Here is an 18,630-nt window from a genome sequence, read left to right as displayed (position 1 = left end):
TGAATGAGTGCTGTCACTTGGGAGCCGGGAGGTCCCGGATAGTTCAAGGTAACAAAGGGGATAAACTGGGATTGAATAAATGCAGCACGCTGTGAGGAAACACTCTCTTATCAACAGTATATCAAACAGATCAATTTTCAATTTGCAAGGCAGTTTTACAACACTAAACGTTGACACTTTACACATGCTAGAAGCATGGTTTGCACAATAAATGCGACCAACGTTGAAAATATTCCAGCTACAAGCAGAAGAACAAACTTTTCAAATCCTCACACTCATTTCTAAACATATGCATAGCCGATTGGAGCACGGGGTTGTCATATTTGTTAAAATAGTGTTTGCTATTCCGATGCAAACGTAGTACTAATTGACCGGCATTTACAACCACGCGCCTTTATTTTCAAATAATGCCTCATTTAAATAAAATCCACGTGCCTGCTGGCAGTTTCGTCCGTCGTATTCCATTGCAGTAATTATTAATGCACCACCTGCCTGTTTACTTAATCTTAAATTAAATGTATCGAACTGTGAAAATTAGCATCTATGCTTATCTCATATCTAATGAAAATTATCCTAAATATTTCTGTTTATATAACATGTCACGAACGGTCGACAACGTGGCTTATCAAATGATTATACGCATGAGATACTTAAGCAATAATAACCCTTACCTTATAACTTAAGAATATAAGAGATATTAGAACATAATGACATTTCTAAATCAAACATTGTTACTTTGACTGCCCAAGTGCAAATAATCCAGAGAAAAGAAAGGATAGACACGCGCCCTGTGTTTCATTACATTTAAAAGATTTATAATGGTACTTGCTGCTACTAATTTTTCTGTATATAGATTTCATCAAACTAGTGGGCATATCATTACAAACACAAACACATTATGTTACTGTGCACACATTTTATCGCTGATAACCATCTTTTTTAAATGGAGACATTTGGGTTAGTGTAGAATTGAAAGGTTACCACACTGACCGTGAAATATTTGACCATTAAATCTAGTAAACTACGACGATAATCACAGGACGCCGCTGTATTTTGGCTCACTGGAGTGCGCTCAAAACAGGTACCCTTGGCACACGAAACATTTTAACAAAATAGTCTCTCATTGTCACATATTTCAAACACGCCTTCCCCTGGGGCCAGTCGGTTTGAATTCAAATGTGAATATTTTGTAGTAAATCCTTACTAAACTGTATTATTGTTATAGAATAGTCACGCACTGGTTTAGAGAAAATAATACAATAATTTTTGACATCGTTCTTATACAGCACACAACCCTAGTTGGTGCAACTGCAATCGGCTTTTTTTCCAGGAATCCCTCTCTATTTATCTCTTGTTTCCCAGTTTGCTTGACAATCAATCAGATTGAATCTTACAAATTAAAATTTCCAAAGGATTTGACTCCACACGGAAACCGGACCATATACTTAGTTTGATAAGCTGCCAGCTTTTAAGTCTTTACTACACGGTTAATACGCAGTCTCATTTTAATTTTCCTTTAAGAACTTTTTAAAGCTGCAAGTCAGATTGTACCTTTTCATTTTTGGGAGGAGACGCGAATCCGCCTTCAAACAAAGAAACACTCCTCAGAAAAGAGAAAAATGCTTGTATATATTTCAATTGTTTATTTTTAAATGATTTTCCACATTTTCCACAAAATATTTTTTAAAAAATTCATACATCATTTTGATTTACTGTACTATAATACTATCTGTTAATTCATATATTTTAACACTATGCGCTATCATTTCAAACTTGGAGATTTTCTGGCAGGCCATTTTAACGAACGATGCAAACTTCAACTGCAATGACGTGTACCAGACAGTCTTCGAGGCATGAACATATAAATATTGGCAATAAGTCAACGAGTGTCACACTTGTGAGAAATGATGGCATAAATAATAAAAAGCTCAGCTGTATTGGCTGCCACAATTTTTAATTAAATATTAATTATTTCCAATCTCCACATATTCAAGACTATCCTTTGTAATATATTATATTAGGAAAACATTGAATATCTGTTGGTAAAATCCTACCAAAAGTCTTTGATACAACAGCTGATTGTGCTGATAATTATTAATACATTATCACAATTAAGCATTGGATTTAGCATAGCCAATTATTAGACATAGGCTGTCTCAAAAACAACTGTACTAGATGTCCATGTAAAATATAAACTAGAGGATCAGAGAGGCGATACCGCCTCCGAATATTGTACCACCAGCTGGAGCAAGCGCATTCGTATAGACCCCCACATACACAAAATAAGGGGTGCAGCCACCAGTCTTGTGCTTGACAAGCTGTAAAAATGCAATCAACAAGAATTTTCAAAATATGCAAAAAATATATATAACTAAAAATGGTGCAATCAAAGTTAAGTTCATTGTAAGGTAGGTCAAAGGTCAATTTCAAGGTCACAGTAAATTGCCAGTATATGACTTCCTATCCAACTTCAATAGTAACTATGGACCTATCTCTGCCAGTTTTGGAGATAAAAGGGAAGCAAAATTTGCAAAGTTCAGTTCATGGTGAAAAGTAGGTCAAAGGTCAATTTCAAGGTCACAGTAAGATTGCCAGTATATGACTTCCTATTCAACTTCAATAGTAACTATGGACCTATCTCTGCCAGTTTTGGAGATAAAAGGGAAGCAAAATTTGCAAAGTTCAGTTCATGGTGAAAAGAAGGTCAAAGGTCAATTTCAAGGTCACAGTAAAATTGCCAGTATATGACTTCCTATGCAAGTTCAATAGTAACTATGGACCTATCTCTGCCAGTTTTGGAGATAAAAGGGAAGCAAATTTTGCAAAGTTCAGTTCAAGGTGAAAAGTAGGTCAAAGGTCAATGTCAAGGTCACAGTAAGATTGCCAGTATATGACTTCCTATTCAACTTCAATAGTAACTATGGACCTATCTCTGCCAGTTTTGGAGATATAAGGGACTAAATGTTATAATTTTGGAGTTACCATAATGTGCCATAAATTTCCTACAGAAAAAATTAATTAAAATAAAGAAAAGGTCATTTTGGTCAAAGTTCTTGAAATGGGAGGTTCTCTGAAGTTGCAGAAGTTTAAATTTGATAAAATAATGTCATTTTTGACCACAAGTTGTCTGCTTTGCCAAGCATTATGTTTTATTTTTCCGGAGTTCAAAATTTATTATCCATTACCGTACTGCACATTTTTACGGAAGCCGACTGGTGCCATATGTTGAAAAAAAAAATTATCTCGAAATTTCGAGATAGCATTTTTTTTGTTCAAATTTCAAAATACTATCTCGAAATTTCGAGATAAATTTTTTTGCTCAAATATCAAAATGCTATCTCGAAATTTCGAGATAATTTTTTTTTTGTTCAAATTTCAAAATAGTATCTCGAAATTTCGAGATAATTTTTTTTTCTACATATGGCACCAGTCGGCTTCCGTACATTTTCCTTTCCCCACCAATATGTACTTTCTGATACAGCGTAACTCGAAAACCGTATGGAATACAAAAAAACTGAGACCACCTCCAGTGTTGGGCTTTACATGCTCTACAAAATGCAAAAAAGAATGGGTCTCTAGCATTAACGGTTCCCGAATTAGAGACAGTTTTCAGTTTCGGTATTTTATGGCCGCTACTCCTGTGAAAATGCACCGATTGACCCCAAATTCACGGAGATGAAAGATGACCTGAAGGGTAACACTTTCCAATAATATTATTGGTTAAGTCTGTGTGGCGTCTGAATAACAGGGCAAAAATTTTTTTTTTCGTAAAAAATTTCATTTTTTTGAAAATTTTGACCCATTTGACCTTGAAGTAAAGGTCAAAGGTCAAATCCGAGGGTATATTTGAAATCTACACATATGACTTTTGGAAAGCCGTCTATAGAAATTTTTCCCGTAACTCCTTCTGTAGGGTAGATAATTAGCATTTAATTTTGCCATTTTTAGACAAGGGTGCATTGCAATGAGTGCCACACCCAGACCCCAATACCGACAAAGCCCAAATTTTACGTGGAACGAGTTGAGATTATAGGTGACCTAAATCCATGAGATGGGTACGGGGGCCCTTACCGTCTAGGAGGAGAAGCGGTAACGGTAACATGGCGGCGGAGCCGGCGAACGGACCGGACGGGACCGAAACCATGTGTACCGCCAGCGCTAACGCTGGTGGTAAATTTTTTTGTTCAAATTTCAAAATAGTATCTCGAAATTTCGAGATAATTTTTTTTTCTACATATGGCACCAGTGGGCTTCCGTACATTTTCCTTTCACCACCAATATGTACTTTTTGATACAGCGTAACTCGAAAACCGTATGGAATACAAAAAAACCGAGACCACCTCCAGTGTTGGGCTTCACATGCTCTACAAAATGCAAAAAAGAATGGGTCTCTAGCATTAACGGTTCCCGAATTAGAGACAGTTTTCAGTTTCGGTATCTTATGGCCGCTACTCCTGTGAAAATGCACCGATTGACCCCAAATTCACGGAGATGAAAGATGACCTGAAGGGTAACACTTTCCAATAATATTATTGGTTAAGTCTGTGTGGTGTCTGAATAACAGGGCAAAAAATTTTTTTTTCGTAAAAAATTTCATTTTTTTGAAAATTTTGGCCCATTTGACCTTGAAGTAAAGGTCAAAGGTCAAATCCGAGGGTATATTTGAAATCTACACATATGACTTTTGGAAAGCCGTCTGTAGAAATTTTTCCCGTAACTCCTTCCGTAGGGTAGATAATTAGCATTTAATTTTGCCATTTTTGGACAAGGGTGCATTGCAATGAGTGCCACACCCAGACCCCAATACCGACAAAGCCCAAATTTTACGTGGAACGAGTTGAGATTATAGGTGACCTAAATCCATGAGATGGGTATGGGGGGCCTTACCGTCTAGGAGGAGAAGCGGTAACGGTAGCCGTCCGGCGGAGCCGGCGGAGCCGGCGGAGCCGGCGGAACGATCCGGACGAGACCGAAACTATGTGTACCGCCAGCGCTAACGCTGGTGGTACAATAATGCATAAATGTGAAGGAAATGAAATAATTCTGGTATGAAAGACCAGAAATTACATTTGGTATCAGTAGTTGACGATTCTGTGCTTACAGCATTATCAAAGATGATGAATACATGTACATCTATTCTGAGTCATCTGCATGATTACAATCACAACATTCTCAAAATGTTCTGGAACTTTTGAGAATTTTTTTAAACTGATAATAAATGTCTGCAAAAAATCTGGACTTTTAGCCATAGGTGTAAATCACATTTCTGATTGCAAAAGGGGTAAAGCTAGCTTTAAGCTGATGTAACTTGGAATGTTCTGATCTGCATTGGCTGCAGCTGCACAGTGAGGTCATCTCCAATAGGTGTCACCACATGCTCAGGAGTACCTTCAAAATAAGATAATCTCTTTATATCAAAGGTAATAGTATGGTATTGTAAGAATTTTTTAAGGAATATGATAACAGAAATAAGCAGACCTACCTGAAAATTGTTTGTAGAACTTGATTCTTAATTTGCCTTTTCATCATAACAGTCTTTGAGCTAGGTATATTGGGTATATGTTTAGCATCAGCAGGTAACATTTACTTACTCAGATACAGACAGCCTTTATACCATTACAATATGAACTTTTTAATTCATAGCATATCATGTGTGAACTCAAAATAAAGAAAAAATAAAGAGTTTGTACTTACTGAGCTGTGTCTTGTACATCCACTTCAGCCGTTTCATGTCAGCCAGTTTTTGATTGGCGCCCAAATTCAGTTCAACTGCTGAGCTCACATCAAATGGAGTAAACATTCCCTGTAAAAAGGATCCCACAATAAAAAGGTTGAATCTGAACATAAATGTGTGGGGTGCGAGATAATTAATACTAATTAAAAGATATAACAACTTGAAAAGTAATAGTTTTCTCTGTGGCTTTTTAATAAAAATGCTGGTAAGCGCTCCTGTTACATCTCTAGAACTTTTTATAGAAATTCAACAAGAGGTCACAAGGCAGAAAAGGAACAAAACGATAAGTACTTTTTACATTCATATTTCAAGTTCTATTTTAGCCCAGCAGTTATGCCCTTTAATTGCTGCATTTATGGTGCTGAGAATTACTACTTAAAATTTCCAGCTACAACCTCTTTATATTGAGTGAGTACCAATCTGCAATGCTCTTTACTATGAACCTTTCAGGGATCAGGCTCATCAAATCCTGCATCAGAGGAAGGCACTCTACCACGCATGAGCCCTATGTTGAGTAATCAGTCATATACTCAGTATTTAAAACAACATACCTTTAGAGAAACCACCGCAGGCTTTGACAGTACATCATCTTCTCCCTTCTCATAGAAATGTTCCAGCCTCAGTAGAACTGTGGTGCCAGACCACTGCTCCAGGGTCAACAGGTGCACATTATCTGGGAGCTTTTGTTTTAATCCACTCCACTGCAGATGAGAAAAAAAATGTAGGAACATTTTCAACACTTAACAATGCCAGCTCAACAAAATTATAATGATACAAAGGTGGTAGAAATATCTGCTTTGTGATTATGAAATACATTGAATATATAGAGTATCTTATGTATTAAAATATTCAAGATGATATGAAATTCTAGAAAAAAAAGATTAAGTCAAGAGTGTCATTTTAACAATTGTCCCAAAAGCAATGGAGTCACCTGACAAAAATGTTAAGGTCTTGCAAAATAATTAGCACTGAAAAAATATGCATAAATAATGTTCACTGACCATTGTATTGTATTGTTTTATCCACTGCTGGAAATCCATCTTGAGGTCAGAGAAGGAGGGCAGGGGTGCCATGAAGAGTTGTTCTGCTAAATCTCTGTGGATGCGACCTGACGACTTGATATCATCTAACACCAAGTAATGTTTACCTGCAACAACAGATAATAAATTATGGATATGGCCTGCAAACAAATTTTTATCTGCAGAAAAAAATCAGAATCAAGGAACAAACCTGCAAAAAAGCCAAAAAGGTGTTTATGATGGGGCATAATGATAAAAACTTAATCAATGAAAAACACATGGCATCAGGCACAAATATATCAGGAAAATATCTTTAAATAAATTTCAATATTTCAATGCAGTATGCAGATGAAGACCTTCATTTACTAACCTCTCACAATCAACCCTTTCCCATCTGACCCAGTCTCATTGAGAGGCTCACCAACGCCAAGACTGTCATCATGAAGATTCCTACGATGCACCATTATTTCTAGGCAGCCATCTTGAATACTTGACCCACCTTGGGAGCGGTCATTCAAAACTGTAAGTTGGACATTCTTAGTCTCATCCTGTAATACAGGAAAAACAGCAACATAGGAATAAACAAGAGCAACCAAACAGTTATCCTGCTTGCTTTGAACTGGAGAAAATGCAATTTTAAGGGCGTTTAAGGTCCTGTTAAAGACAAAATGTGATTATCATATTTTCAAATATACAAATCATTAAGTACAGTTTATAATAAATACAAACATTGTTCCTAAGGCAATGTTCTAATTCTTACCCTGATATAAATCCTGCTGTTGATGGGGTAATAGTTACCAGATACAGGTTCAGTTTGGTTTAGTTTCCATGTTGGACGGAAGTTACGTCTGGAAGGTACATGTAAAATGTAGTTTGGTTTTGAGAACCAACTTTTATCTAACGTTAAGTTTCTTTAACTGAAGCTGCAAAGTTTCTAAGGAAATATTCAACTTAATTACAAAACTGCAGTTGACATTTGGTTACGTGACTTGAACTGAACATTTTCCTCTCATCCTAAATGTTTAAAAGATTAAAATTATTTATTTATCCTTTTGAAGTGAAAAACACTTACTTTCTTTGTAAAATTTCCCTTCCATTGGAATCTGTATAAAAGATTCCATTTGTTTTCAAATCTGTGGCAAAATGGCTGATTACCTCTTTTCCTTGGTTATCACTATACAACAAAACAAATTTTGAAAATTATTTTCAAAAATCACTTCAACACTCCTTCAAATATACAGCAAGTCATACCTTAGTGCAAACTAAAATGGAGATAAAATTTTCATCCTGTGTTCTGTCAATATGATTATTTCTGTCCATTTAAAGTAGTAACACAGTTATACAGGGTGGGGTTCGTTTTCTGAAAAAGTGGACCTTTAAACATAAAACCCTCATCCTCATGTACATAGATCAAATTTTACCCAGAGTGAACCTTTTCCCAGCAAAAAGGGTGGTTCTTTCAACCCCCCCCCCCCCCCCCCCGACTCTCCCTGGCTACGGGCCTATTATATAATAACAGCAAGCTTACTCAATAGGTATAGGTCCCACAGTCCACTCCATCTCCACGTGCCTAGCCCCCTGGTACAGCCTGGTCACCAGTGTGGTCCAGCTGGAGAAGGTCTGGTGAACCTCCTTTACTAGAATGCCCTAAAATGTATATAGAAAAATTGCTTAATATTTACACATAAATATCCACACAAATAAAATGTGCAACGGTACTATATCTACTTATATTAATATCTATGAAGTTCAAAATCATACTGATGAATCAAATTGCATGATTAACAATTATAAAAAGAGAAAATAATTTTAAGTAGACATATTACTAATGGTATTTTCATTCAATATCAAATACATATATAAAAAAGACAACTTATTTTGGTCAGTAGGGGCAAAGAAAATTTTCCCATACCATATGGCAAATCAAATAATGAATAAGGTAAGTTATACTCAGGTTACACAGGTTGTTGAATACCTGAACAGCCAAGAATAAATTAGTAAACTGTACCTGCATAAACTTAGTGACCATGTTTGTCTTCAGTGGATAAGCATCAGTGCCATTAGGTCTAAAGATGTATGCCCCAGAAGCCTCATATATCCCCTTGCTGTTGTTGCCAGCAAAACTCTGGTAATATTTAAACTCATGCTGGAGAGGGATGGTGATCTGCTTGTCCAGGTTGGTCATCTGTTTCAGCAGTCCTGTATTTTGGTCAAATATCAGTGAGATGTGCTGGAAGCAAAAGTTTGTAAATTTTAATCCATGAGTGGAAACTATCCTAACAATATATTTATATCAAAGCTGCATCTCCACAGAAGGCTCATTTTTTCTATGTGGCATAGAAGTGAACTCTCAGTTCTGAGTAATGGCATAGCAAAAATCTTCTCAAGAACTAGGGCCAGTCCTATGCTTTTATTTCAGAACAAAATAACTTAAAACTAATGGAACAATTACCATTTCTTTGAAGAAACAAGAAAATAAAATAATAAAAATCAGACGACTTATGCATTCTCTGTATTTTCCACCAGATGTGTATAGCTCAGTTATTGACCATTACTAATGCAATCTGGTGAAATCCTACCTCATTCCGCAGGTCCATATCTTGATAAAAGGCATTTTCTTTCTCTTGAGTTTGCTGTTGTTTGAACACTTCAAGAGCTACATAAAAAACATCCACATTTAATAAATTGATACATTTCAATTTCAAATTTTCCCTTTTAAGTAATCCTAAAGTGTTTCACGGTAATTTTGATTGGAATTATTATACATACTATAAAAAATCTTATGACATGTGCTATGAAATGTATTTTTGACTTTCTTAAATAACAAAAATGTTCATTACCTGAGTTATAAGACACAAAGTAAGTGGCAAAGCCAAGTGGTGGTGGGCTAACATGGAAAACAAGTTCATAGTTGGCTGGACTCTTTCTCTCTGGAATAGATTTGGTCCTTTTGGAAACAGGCACAATCTGCAAGGAAAAATGTTGCTTGTTTTTAAAATTTTATCTAAAATCACTGGTTAAAACAATGAGCTATACATACACATGTACATGCCCACTGATAAGAATAAATAAGTCTCAATAAATGTGATAATGCACTTTTCTTTCAGGACAGACCAAACAACATCATCAACAGAATTGAGGAATTGGCTGTTTCTATGTACACAATCTAACTATTTCTAATGCAGAACTGTATCTTATACATCTTCTGTAAATGAGATTTCTTTTTTAAAAGATAAAAGAGCTGCAATAATATATAAAATTATTTACAATTACTTGGATTCAGCTGACAAAATGAAAGCTTCAAAGTTTCAAACTTTAACTGTTCAAATTTGATACTGGTGTGCCAGGAAATGGATAAGATAGTTAGGTTAGGATAAGGGTTGTGTTATGCATGCATGGGTTGCATGTCACTTGTACAAAGTATTGAGAAATAGTTACAGCACCCAACAAACAACCATTCCTCTTACACCACAATGATCCCATCTTTTAACATACTTTAGTCAAGACAGAGACAATGGATCTGATGGGATATAGTATTCAATGTTTACCTGAGCAGGTACATTTTTGCCATCTGGGCCGATCACAGTGTAAGCTGACCCCTGTACAGGGAGCCTTAACCAGGTCATCACTGGACGTCCAATAGGATTATACACTGTAACTGTGAACTGAAAAAAATAGGGATTGATGTTATTATGTGTTGCTACATGTATAATTTTATTAAAATATGTTACAAAATAATTGTTATAACAATATTAAATACAACAACATGTACTACTTCTTCTACTACTACTATTACTACTACTAATAATGACAATAATAAAACTATACAACTGATAACGAATCTTTTGAAATAAATCGTTTAATTCGTTCTAAATATACCATCATGGCATTGGAGTCTTCCCTATATGCTTACAATCTTCACAATGTTCTAGTTAGAGATATAGCAAACTCTGTATAACTGGGATACATTGAAACCTGTTCAATATACATATGCATAATTCCAATGTTCACCAGTTTTATCTAAGACGAGTTCTGCAGCCTAAAGAGTATGTGTCATGTGCTTCTTACCCTTTTCAGGAATTCAGTGACATTACACATGCTGATGTTGGTGAGAGTACAGAACATCTGAACAGGAGGAGTAGCACTGTTGTTCTTGGGAAGCAATTTCTTGTATGCATCATTTACCACTTCCTGTAACATTTCATGTTGTTATTCTTAAAAATATGATGCCCCTAAAAAGGTGTTAATTAGCATTAATTGTAGGCTAGTAGCCAGGTGGGGTTCGGGGGTTCGAAGAAACCAACCTTTCTGCTGGAAAAAGGTATGCTCTGAGTAAAAATTGATTTAGGTACACTAAGATTTCATGGTAAATGGTCTGCTTTTTTTTAGAAAACTAACCCCCCCTTTTGAAATTGCTGGCTACGGGCCTGTTTCTTTCTGATTCTTTGATCATTATCTAAATAAAAGGCAAGGTTGCTGAGTAAAGTTTCTGCAGTCCCTTTATCTATTGTACTGTAACTGACATATTCATGAATGTATAAACAGACCTTAATAAATCACATGAAAAGGAAGTCCACATTGTTTTAACATCGGATATAGCAGTATAATTACAAACAATTACCTGGCACATGCTAATCCCCTCTGAAAGCCTCATAGCATAGTCATATGCAACATGTTGCTTCTCTGTACCACTGAAATGACATAAACAAGCCACATACACAGTATATTTATAGCATATCTGACCTACACTATAAACAATATAAATCAAGATCTATATGAGCCATTTATACCTACATAATATCTTTGATGGATTTAATCACACATATAGTTTTTCAAAAACAAATAAAATCCAGCTTTTACCTTACTGCATCATGATGCTGAGCAACACCCATTGCTTGCCCTAAAATTAGGTATAAGAAATAATGTAACAGAATACTGAAAAATACATTTTGTAGGATATATTATATCATATCCTTTGATTCTATTAAAAAATATTGTTAAAAAGTATTTTGATTACTGACAATTTGACACCACAAACTGTAACTAACAACAATTCTGAGTTGAGATGGTAAACACTGATTATTTAAAGTGATCCTTTTTCTTAACCATTCAACTTACTGAGTGTTCTTAGTTTTATTTCACTGTTATCCATGGTATCCAACTTTGACAGAATGTCTAACTGTTTCACTCCCTGGGAATATTGAGAAAATGAACTTGCGTTACACTACAGCCCTTCCAAAAATACAATCCCATCAGTTTTTATCAGTTGAAAGTACGATAAAAAACTAATCTGTAGTTATTTTTCTTAAAAATCAATATTGTAGAAGAATTTCTTCATATAGGTTCCAAAATCTGTCTGTACTCTCAATTCACTTATCACTGCAATGAGGTCAATACTACCTGGCAGACCAAGCATAACTGCGGGATCAACCGTACCTGCAAGAAATTGTTGGTCCACCTGACATATCCTTTAAGAGCTGCTCTACTGGTGAAGTAGCCTGTCCAGAACCCATGATCAACATGAGCATAGGGGAAGAAGTCATCTTCCTTGGTTGTCCAGGTTACATTAGCCAGGTTCTTGGCATAGGTATAACAAGATGGGGTGGAATACAGAGCATTCACTTTGCTCCCATTGGCTTGCTAAAAAGATAAGACAGAAAATTTGTACAATGGGATTTTAATATTGATGCTGTGACAATTAGTATGTTTCTGCCACTGATTAAAGAAGGTTCTTTGCTGTCAACATAACACTTTGAATACAATCTACACAGCCCACAACAATGTCACGTCAAAAATGACAATTCAATAAAAGAGATCTTACATGGATATGTTAAAAAAGCAACACTGTATCCCTGGAAACTTTCATTAATACATCATATCATATTAAAAAGTAAAATAGTACCTGAGCATTGACATAGGTTATGAGCTTGTCCAGGTTCTTGTACCACTGGTGAGCACTTTCAAACTGGAAGTCAGAGCCCATGGTCCACATCAGATGGTTGGTTTGGTATTGCTTGGCCTGGAACAAAAGTACAGGTAAATGTTAAGAATGGAATTGTAATCTTTTTCAATGTAAATATTCAAAGTATAAAGAATATAAGCAAGGAGGACAAGTGAATGTATTCAAGGGCTGTCAAAATTCTTTTCATTGACCTTCTGAAACTATATGAAAATAAGCAAAAATGTTCATTAGCTTGGTAGTTGGATCATATCTGATAATTATCGAAACACAAGCTAAAATATTTTCATGCCATGTGATTTATGGTAGAACCAGAAGTCATGCAAAGTTTAAACTCACCTGCTCCTGTGTGGTGGCAAGGAACTTCTTCACAAGGTCATCAACATTATAGTCATGTAATCGTTTGTCATCCTACAACATCAAGAAAACATGGACTTATTCAATACTGACATGGGTAGGTATCTCAAACTGGCAATTAGTTCTAGAAAGGGTATTAAATAAATTAAATTTCAACCATGGTGTACGGATTAAACTTAAAACTATGTAAGAATATGCAATGTTTTTTTCTATGATTAGCATACTACATACAGGAAAAATTTGCCTTTGTGAAGATTTAAATGTTGTTTATAAATTTAATAGATTTGCTTGAAAAAGACATGAAAAAAAAAGAAAATTTTCCCAATGGCCAATAGACTTGCCTGCACAGGGTTATCATTACAATGGACATCCCAACAGAACCCACCAGGTGGTCCATAATTTCCTCTGGCTAGAGCACCAGTGAAGAGATCTGCTACTGTACCTATACAATTTAATTGAAGGGTGTCCATAAGAAAACATATTTGCCCCACTGTTACATAGCCTAAATTCCAATTTGATATATCAGCTTATATAATCCACAAAAAAATGAAAGATTCTTTTTGGTAACTGTTGGAAAAAGTTAACTGTGGCTAAAAATTCAAAAATAACAACCAAGTATTATTCAAAGGCATGGAACAGATACCTAGATTTTGAGGACTGCCTCTCCACACCATTTCCATTCTTTTATCCTTCTCTCTCACTGCTCTGTCCTGGTAGTCTAGTCTGGCAAAGTAGAGTCCATCAAATCCCATCTAAAACAACAGGCATTACATAACATAGAGCTGCAAAGTGCAAATACAAACCTTGATAACAAAACGATTGTAACTTGTGCTTCACAGTATTATTAGTCATGTTGGCAAATGATCAAAGATGCAGTAGTGGTTTATTTCCTTATTATTACAATGTAAGTTTAACTACGTTGCATGTCGCTGCAGGTAAAACAGCTTTTCAAAAAGATAATTCAGATAATGATGGTAACTTATTTGCTAAAATCTAAAATATACACATTAGTTACTAGGTGACCACTTAAAATAACAATAAAAAAACATAAGTATGGTATTATTCAATGTCAAAAATATGAGTATGATATTATTCAATATCAAAAATATAAGTATGTTAAATTACTAATAAACATTAAAATATAGGTCAAGATTAAAACTTGTACTAGTTGAAAGGAGAAAACACCTTAAAATATTTTATTCCCTTAAAAGTTTACATTTTATTCTATTGCCAAATATGGATCTGCAACTACTCACCTGAGCAAACAGAGATGCCATTTCTCTGGAATGTCCAAATGGATCAATCTGCCATGCCACTCTGGGTCTTCCACAGTCTCCAAATACAGTCTCCAGAAAGCGGAACCCCTCCGTGTGCTGGTCAATGATGGCATTATAATGAGTAGAAGCCTCATCATTCATACACCATCCTCCCAAGATAAACTCTAGTCTACCTGAAGGTGATAATTCTGGCATTAAAATCTTTTATTTTTTAAAACAGTTTTTAAACATTTAAACTAATATCTAACTGTAATTTGCTTTTCATCCCTCTATTCTAAATGTGGACCACAATGGACCCACCGACAGTTCAATCCTTACTATAATGATGCTGACATTTTTTTTTTCAAATTAAAAAAAAAATAGTGTTCATAAAAGACTTGCAATATATCATAATTAACTTTACATTCATAGCCAATAAATACACAGCTTTCTTGTTTTTTTAATTGTAAAGTAATTTAACCTTAACTTAATTCTTTGATGTTGAATATATGTAAGCAGCACTGAGACATGAATGTAGTGCCATATATTTTGGTTATTTTTTTTAATTGTTAAGTAATTTAACCTTAACTTCATTCTTTAATGATGAATATGTAAACAGCACTGAGACATGAATGAAGTCCCATATATTTTGGTAATTTTTTACACATCATTAATATTCATCATCATTATTTTCATTAGTATATAAAAGTATCTGCTTCTCTTAATTAATGACGCTCATTCGACTACTGCCTGGCCCAGTGTAAACTTTTCAGCAAAATTACAAACACAGCTATTGCTATTAAGTAAAACCATGTCACACATCACAAATAATTGAGGAAAAACACTGACTAAGCAACACATCAATGTCCTACCTTGGTTCACCAATCCCTTCACAAAGTGCCTTGTGGGGTCATCCTGCTCATTCCACCACCTATAGAAGAAGGCAATCTCTACATAGATAAACCTCTTGTTTGGATCTTTCCCTAGCGCCTCCACCACTGAATCAAGGATATACTGCACGCCAGCATGCTGGATGGTGTTGTTAGCTTAAACATAAAACAGATCATATTGTTACTTTTAAGGACAAGTATCAAACTGTTATACTGACGGTTCAGGAAATTTACTTAAATTTATCTTATTACACAATTAAACAGCAAATTGACTAACGAGCAACTCCAACTTATGCAAATATGAAGTAAGATGATTCAAACTCGATTACAGACACATTCAACTAAAAGGTGAAAAAATGCAGAAGGTGACCGGTACATTCAAGAAATCAGATAAAATAATTTGAAAAAACTTTCATACCACCGTAAAAGTATTGGTCAACAGTCTTGAGCCAGCCCACATCATCATGTGTATGTGGCACTAAATGTACATTTATCATCCCATCCTTGCCAAGATTACAGGACTGAAAATATATATACAGGAATAATTTATGTACATGTATATGAGAGAGAGGCATATTTATCACTGTGCTTATCAGACAGAATTCAGTACACTGATAAGAACCATTCCCTTATCAGGAAACAATAATTTGATTTGATTATGTGGTGTTATGTTTTCTATCACATTTGCCTAGACATGCCCTTCACAAGGTGACCAGCCCTAGATGGTACATGAATTTCATCACAAACAACAAAATACGGGAGTCATGATCATAAAAATTAAACTAGAGTTACTTATTGTGTATATCTGCCAGTAAAAAGGCTACATATAGTTGAAAATTTAATGAGTGGTATTGAAAAAAGTGTTTTCTTGCACTGGTATTTCACATTAATGAATTAGTTTGTCACATAGTATTTATTTTCCCTGTGAAAAATTGTGAACGAGGTGATTTGTTGAAATCAAATATATTTATATCTACTCACATTCGACTAATATTGAGCCTGCAGTGCTATATTCTTAATATAATGACTCCAATATGAGTTAAGTAAGCAATCTTCAATAAACTAATTGTGTAAAGACCACAATAGGTCCATAGGTCAATGGCAGATTTAAAGCAACTGACACATGACAGCACATCTATTCTCCCTGTATGTCAAGCAAACATTTGTCAACTTATTGTACATATCTTTTTTTTTTTTTTTTTAATGTACTGGTACCATATCAAATATTGGTTACCTTGTATCCACAGGTATCTGTTTTCTGTTGTGGACGATATCCATTTAACATCTGTTGTTTATAGAATGAAGCATCTGCAGGCAAAGCACATGTGGTCCCCAGTAATACACAATGTACAGCCAGGAGACTTAGACAGCACATAAGCAGCATTCTGGATGCACTAGCACACAGCATGTAATGCTGGCTATACTGGTACATGTACCTATAACAGGGTCGTGATTATCGAAACAATAGCTTGTAGCTTGTTATCAGTGTCAAAAACCTGAAAGAGAAAAAGCACGTACAAAGTCCTATGTAAGTACAATGCGCATGCATATAGAGTGCTGGAATAGTACAGGCACCACAATTAATGTATGGAGTACTAGTACGTTACAAATATTTTTAAACTATGAAAATCATTTACTTTCATCATTTTAAAAAAGAGCCAATGTAGTATGTCCTATTCAATGAGTTAAAATATATCCAATCTGTTCCATTTAAAAATGTTATGTATTTTTAAAGGAAAAAAATTTGTTGTGTTTTACTATGAGCTTCATAAAATTTAATTTTTAAATTTTTATGTATAAATGAAATTGTACCAGTAAACAGCCAAAACCTATGCCTCAGCTTTTGACTTCTGCTGTATTTTTTATGGAGTGCTGAAGCTGAGCAAAAAGAATTAGGGTGGCAGACAGGGGGTGAAGCTGAAAGATAGACCTAGGGAGATGGCAAGGATGCTGACAAGCCTTATGAGCCGACCATGGCTCGAAGACGATAAGTAGTAATATTTTAAATGTCATGGTACTTCACAGAAAAAAAACTTACAAGTTCTAACTTGAGTTTATGCAAGCTTATGCTTACTACATTGTACCTCAAGTAGTAATTAGCACACGTACAGCTGGGGCGTACAGCTGTAGTACAGCACGCGCGCATTGCACGTTGTAAACATTTAATGTTAGCTAGCCTGTTCATCTGGCTTACAAATTCACTTAATAATTCGGTGGCAAACTTTCTTTTAAATACTAATTTAAGACATTTGCCGTTTAATTAACAGAGATGTAAAATGTTATCTATCGCACATTTGCACAGTGTAATTTCAGTGCCAGTGGTGTTATTCATTATCACATGACTTTCAACTTGTTAGAAATTCGGTAGTTGCCACTACTAAGATTTCTATCAAGAGTATTTCAAAAAGTGAAAGTCCCCCTTTGCGTCTGATTTGAACCCCACAGTTAAATAAGTCAGTCTTTAACCTAAGTCGAAAGAAGTGCCATTTTACTTACAAAATAAGTTCCACAGTACAGGAACCACCTTTCCGAATCAAACAACAGTGAAAGTAGTTCAAGGTCATTGGTAGGGTCAATACTATGCAAGACAAGCTTTTCCTGTAGTTTGGAAAACAACATCGTTAACACACACGGTCAATAATAACCCCGTGTGCTCATCCTGGGACGGAAAACTAAAATGGCTCTTTTTTGTTATGCTTTGATTTGCAACACGCGTTTATCGTTACTGTACTTTGCCAATATCGGATATTTATCGGATATTTGTTATTTAAAAAAAATAATTAAAAAGGGTTTTTAAAAGCAAAAAATATTGCTGATTTAAAACTATAAAAAACGAAAATATAAAACGTCGGCGTTTATATATAGGCAACTTAAAGCTTTAATCGTCACTTTAACAGCTATTTTGAGGGGAGTTAGCAATCAGCATGTTCCCTGAACAAGATTTTATCACGAAAATTGGCAGAGTTGACCACCATGGTGTATAGGCTACAATCGCGTGCCGTCATTTTGGTTTAAATATTCCGTTGTGGAGTTATGAGCCCCTAATTACAGAATTTCATTAAACTAAGACATTATTTTGCTTTATCTACGATAAAATCTGAACAAAGACTTAAAAAATAGCAGGCAGGGTTTTGGAGAACTAAATAAAGACTTTTGGTCAAAGGGTGACAATATCCTAAACCAGCCCCGTAAAACACAAAAACAATCGGAAAATAAACCAACAAACAACCAAATAAGGAAACACATGTAGTGCCTTGGAAATAACAAATAATCATGCGAAATAACAGGAGCATTACTGATTTAACAAATTGTTCTGAGCGAATAATCCCCAAATTCACTACAGCAATTAGGGGTCTATGAAAACATAACAGTGAAATAGCTAGTGGATAAGGCCCTCATGGAAAACAGCAAAGTC

General features: G+C 35.1%; 1 protein-coding gene across 1 annotated transcript; it reads right to left on the bottom strand.

The window, feature by feature from the left end:
• Positions 1–5,014: 5,014 nt before the first annotated feature.
• LOC106168249 (lysosomal alpha-mannosidase) lies at positions 5,015–17,836 on the bottom strand. The gene is made up of 26 exons (XM_013547254.2): positions 17,712–17,836; positions 16,450–16,711; positions 15,634–15,736; positions 15,198–15,371; positions 14,326–14,519; positions 13,713–13,821; positions 13,411–13,511; positions 13,052–13,123; positions 12,656–12,772; positions 12,190–12,393; positions 11,872–11,944; positions 11,614–11,653; positions 11,375–11,444; positions 10,822–10,944; positions 10,302–10,418; positions 9,594–9,720; positions 9,333–9,409; positions 8,762–8,983; positions 8,282–8,400; positions 7,826–7,927; positions 7,514–7,601; positions 7,124–7,301; positions 6,736–6,881; positions 6,286–6,435; positions 5,695–5,803; positions 5,015–5,388 (listed from the first exon to the last, which is right to left on the bottom strand). Exons 2-26 carry the CDS (start codon positions 16,645–16,647, stop codon positions 5,294–5,296), a joined length of 3,108 nt encoding a protein of 1,035 aa, XP_013402708.2. The 5' UTR covers positions 16,648–16,711; positions 17,712–17,836; the 3' UTR covers positions 5,015–5,293.
• Positions 17,837–18,630: the final 794 nt, after the last annotated feature.

Source organism: Lingula anatina, chromosome 2 (assembly GCF_051362555.1).
Source record: "Lingula anatina isolate TDL-2025a chromosome 2, LinAna3.0, whole genome shotgun sequence".
Taxonomy (NCBI): Eukaryota; Metazoa; Brachiopoda; class Lingulata; order Lingulida; family Lingulidae; genus Lingula; species Lingula anatina.
Note: the sequence above shows the minus strand (reverse complement) of the source record. Positions and strands in the feature narration are given on the sequence as shown.

Excerpts from the sequence above, each read along its gene's own strand:
- LOC106168249 (XM_013547254.2), bottom strand. The coding sequence starts at position 16,647 with ATGTACCAGTATAGCCAGCATTACATGCTGTGTGCTAGTGCATCCAGA. Across the intron at positions 15,737-16,449 it reads CAGATACCTGTGGATACAAG|TCCTGTAATCTTGGCAAGGA; the intron begins GTAACCAATATT and ends ATATATTTTCAG. Across the intron at positions 14,520-15,197 it reads GAAGGGATTGGTGAACCAAG|GTAGACTAGAGTTTATCTTG; the intron begins GTAGGACATTGA and ends TATCACCTTCAG.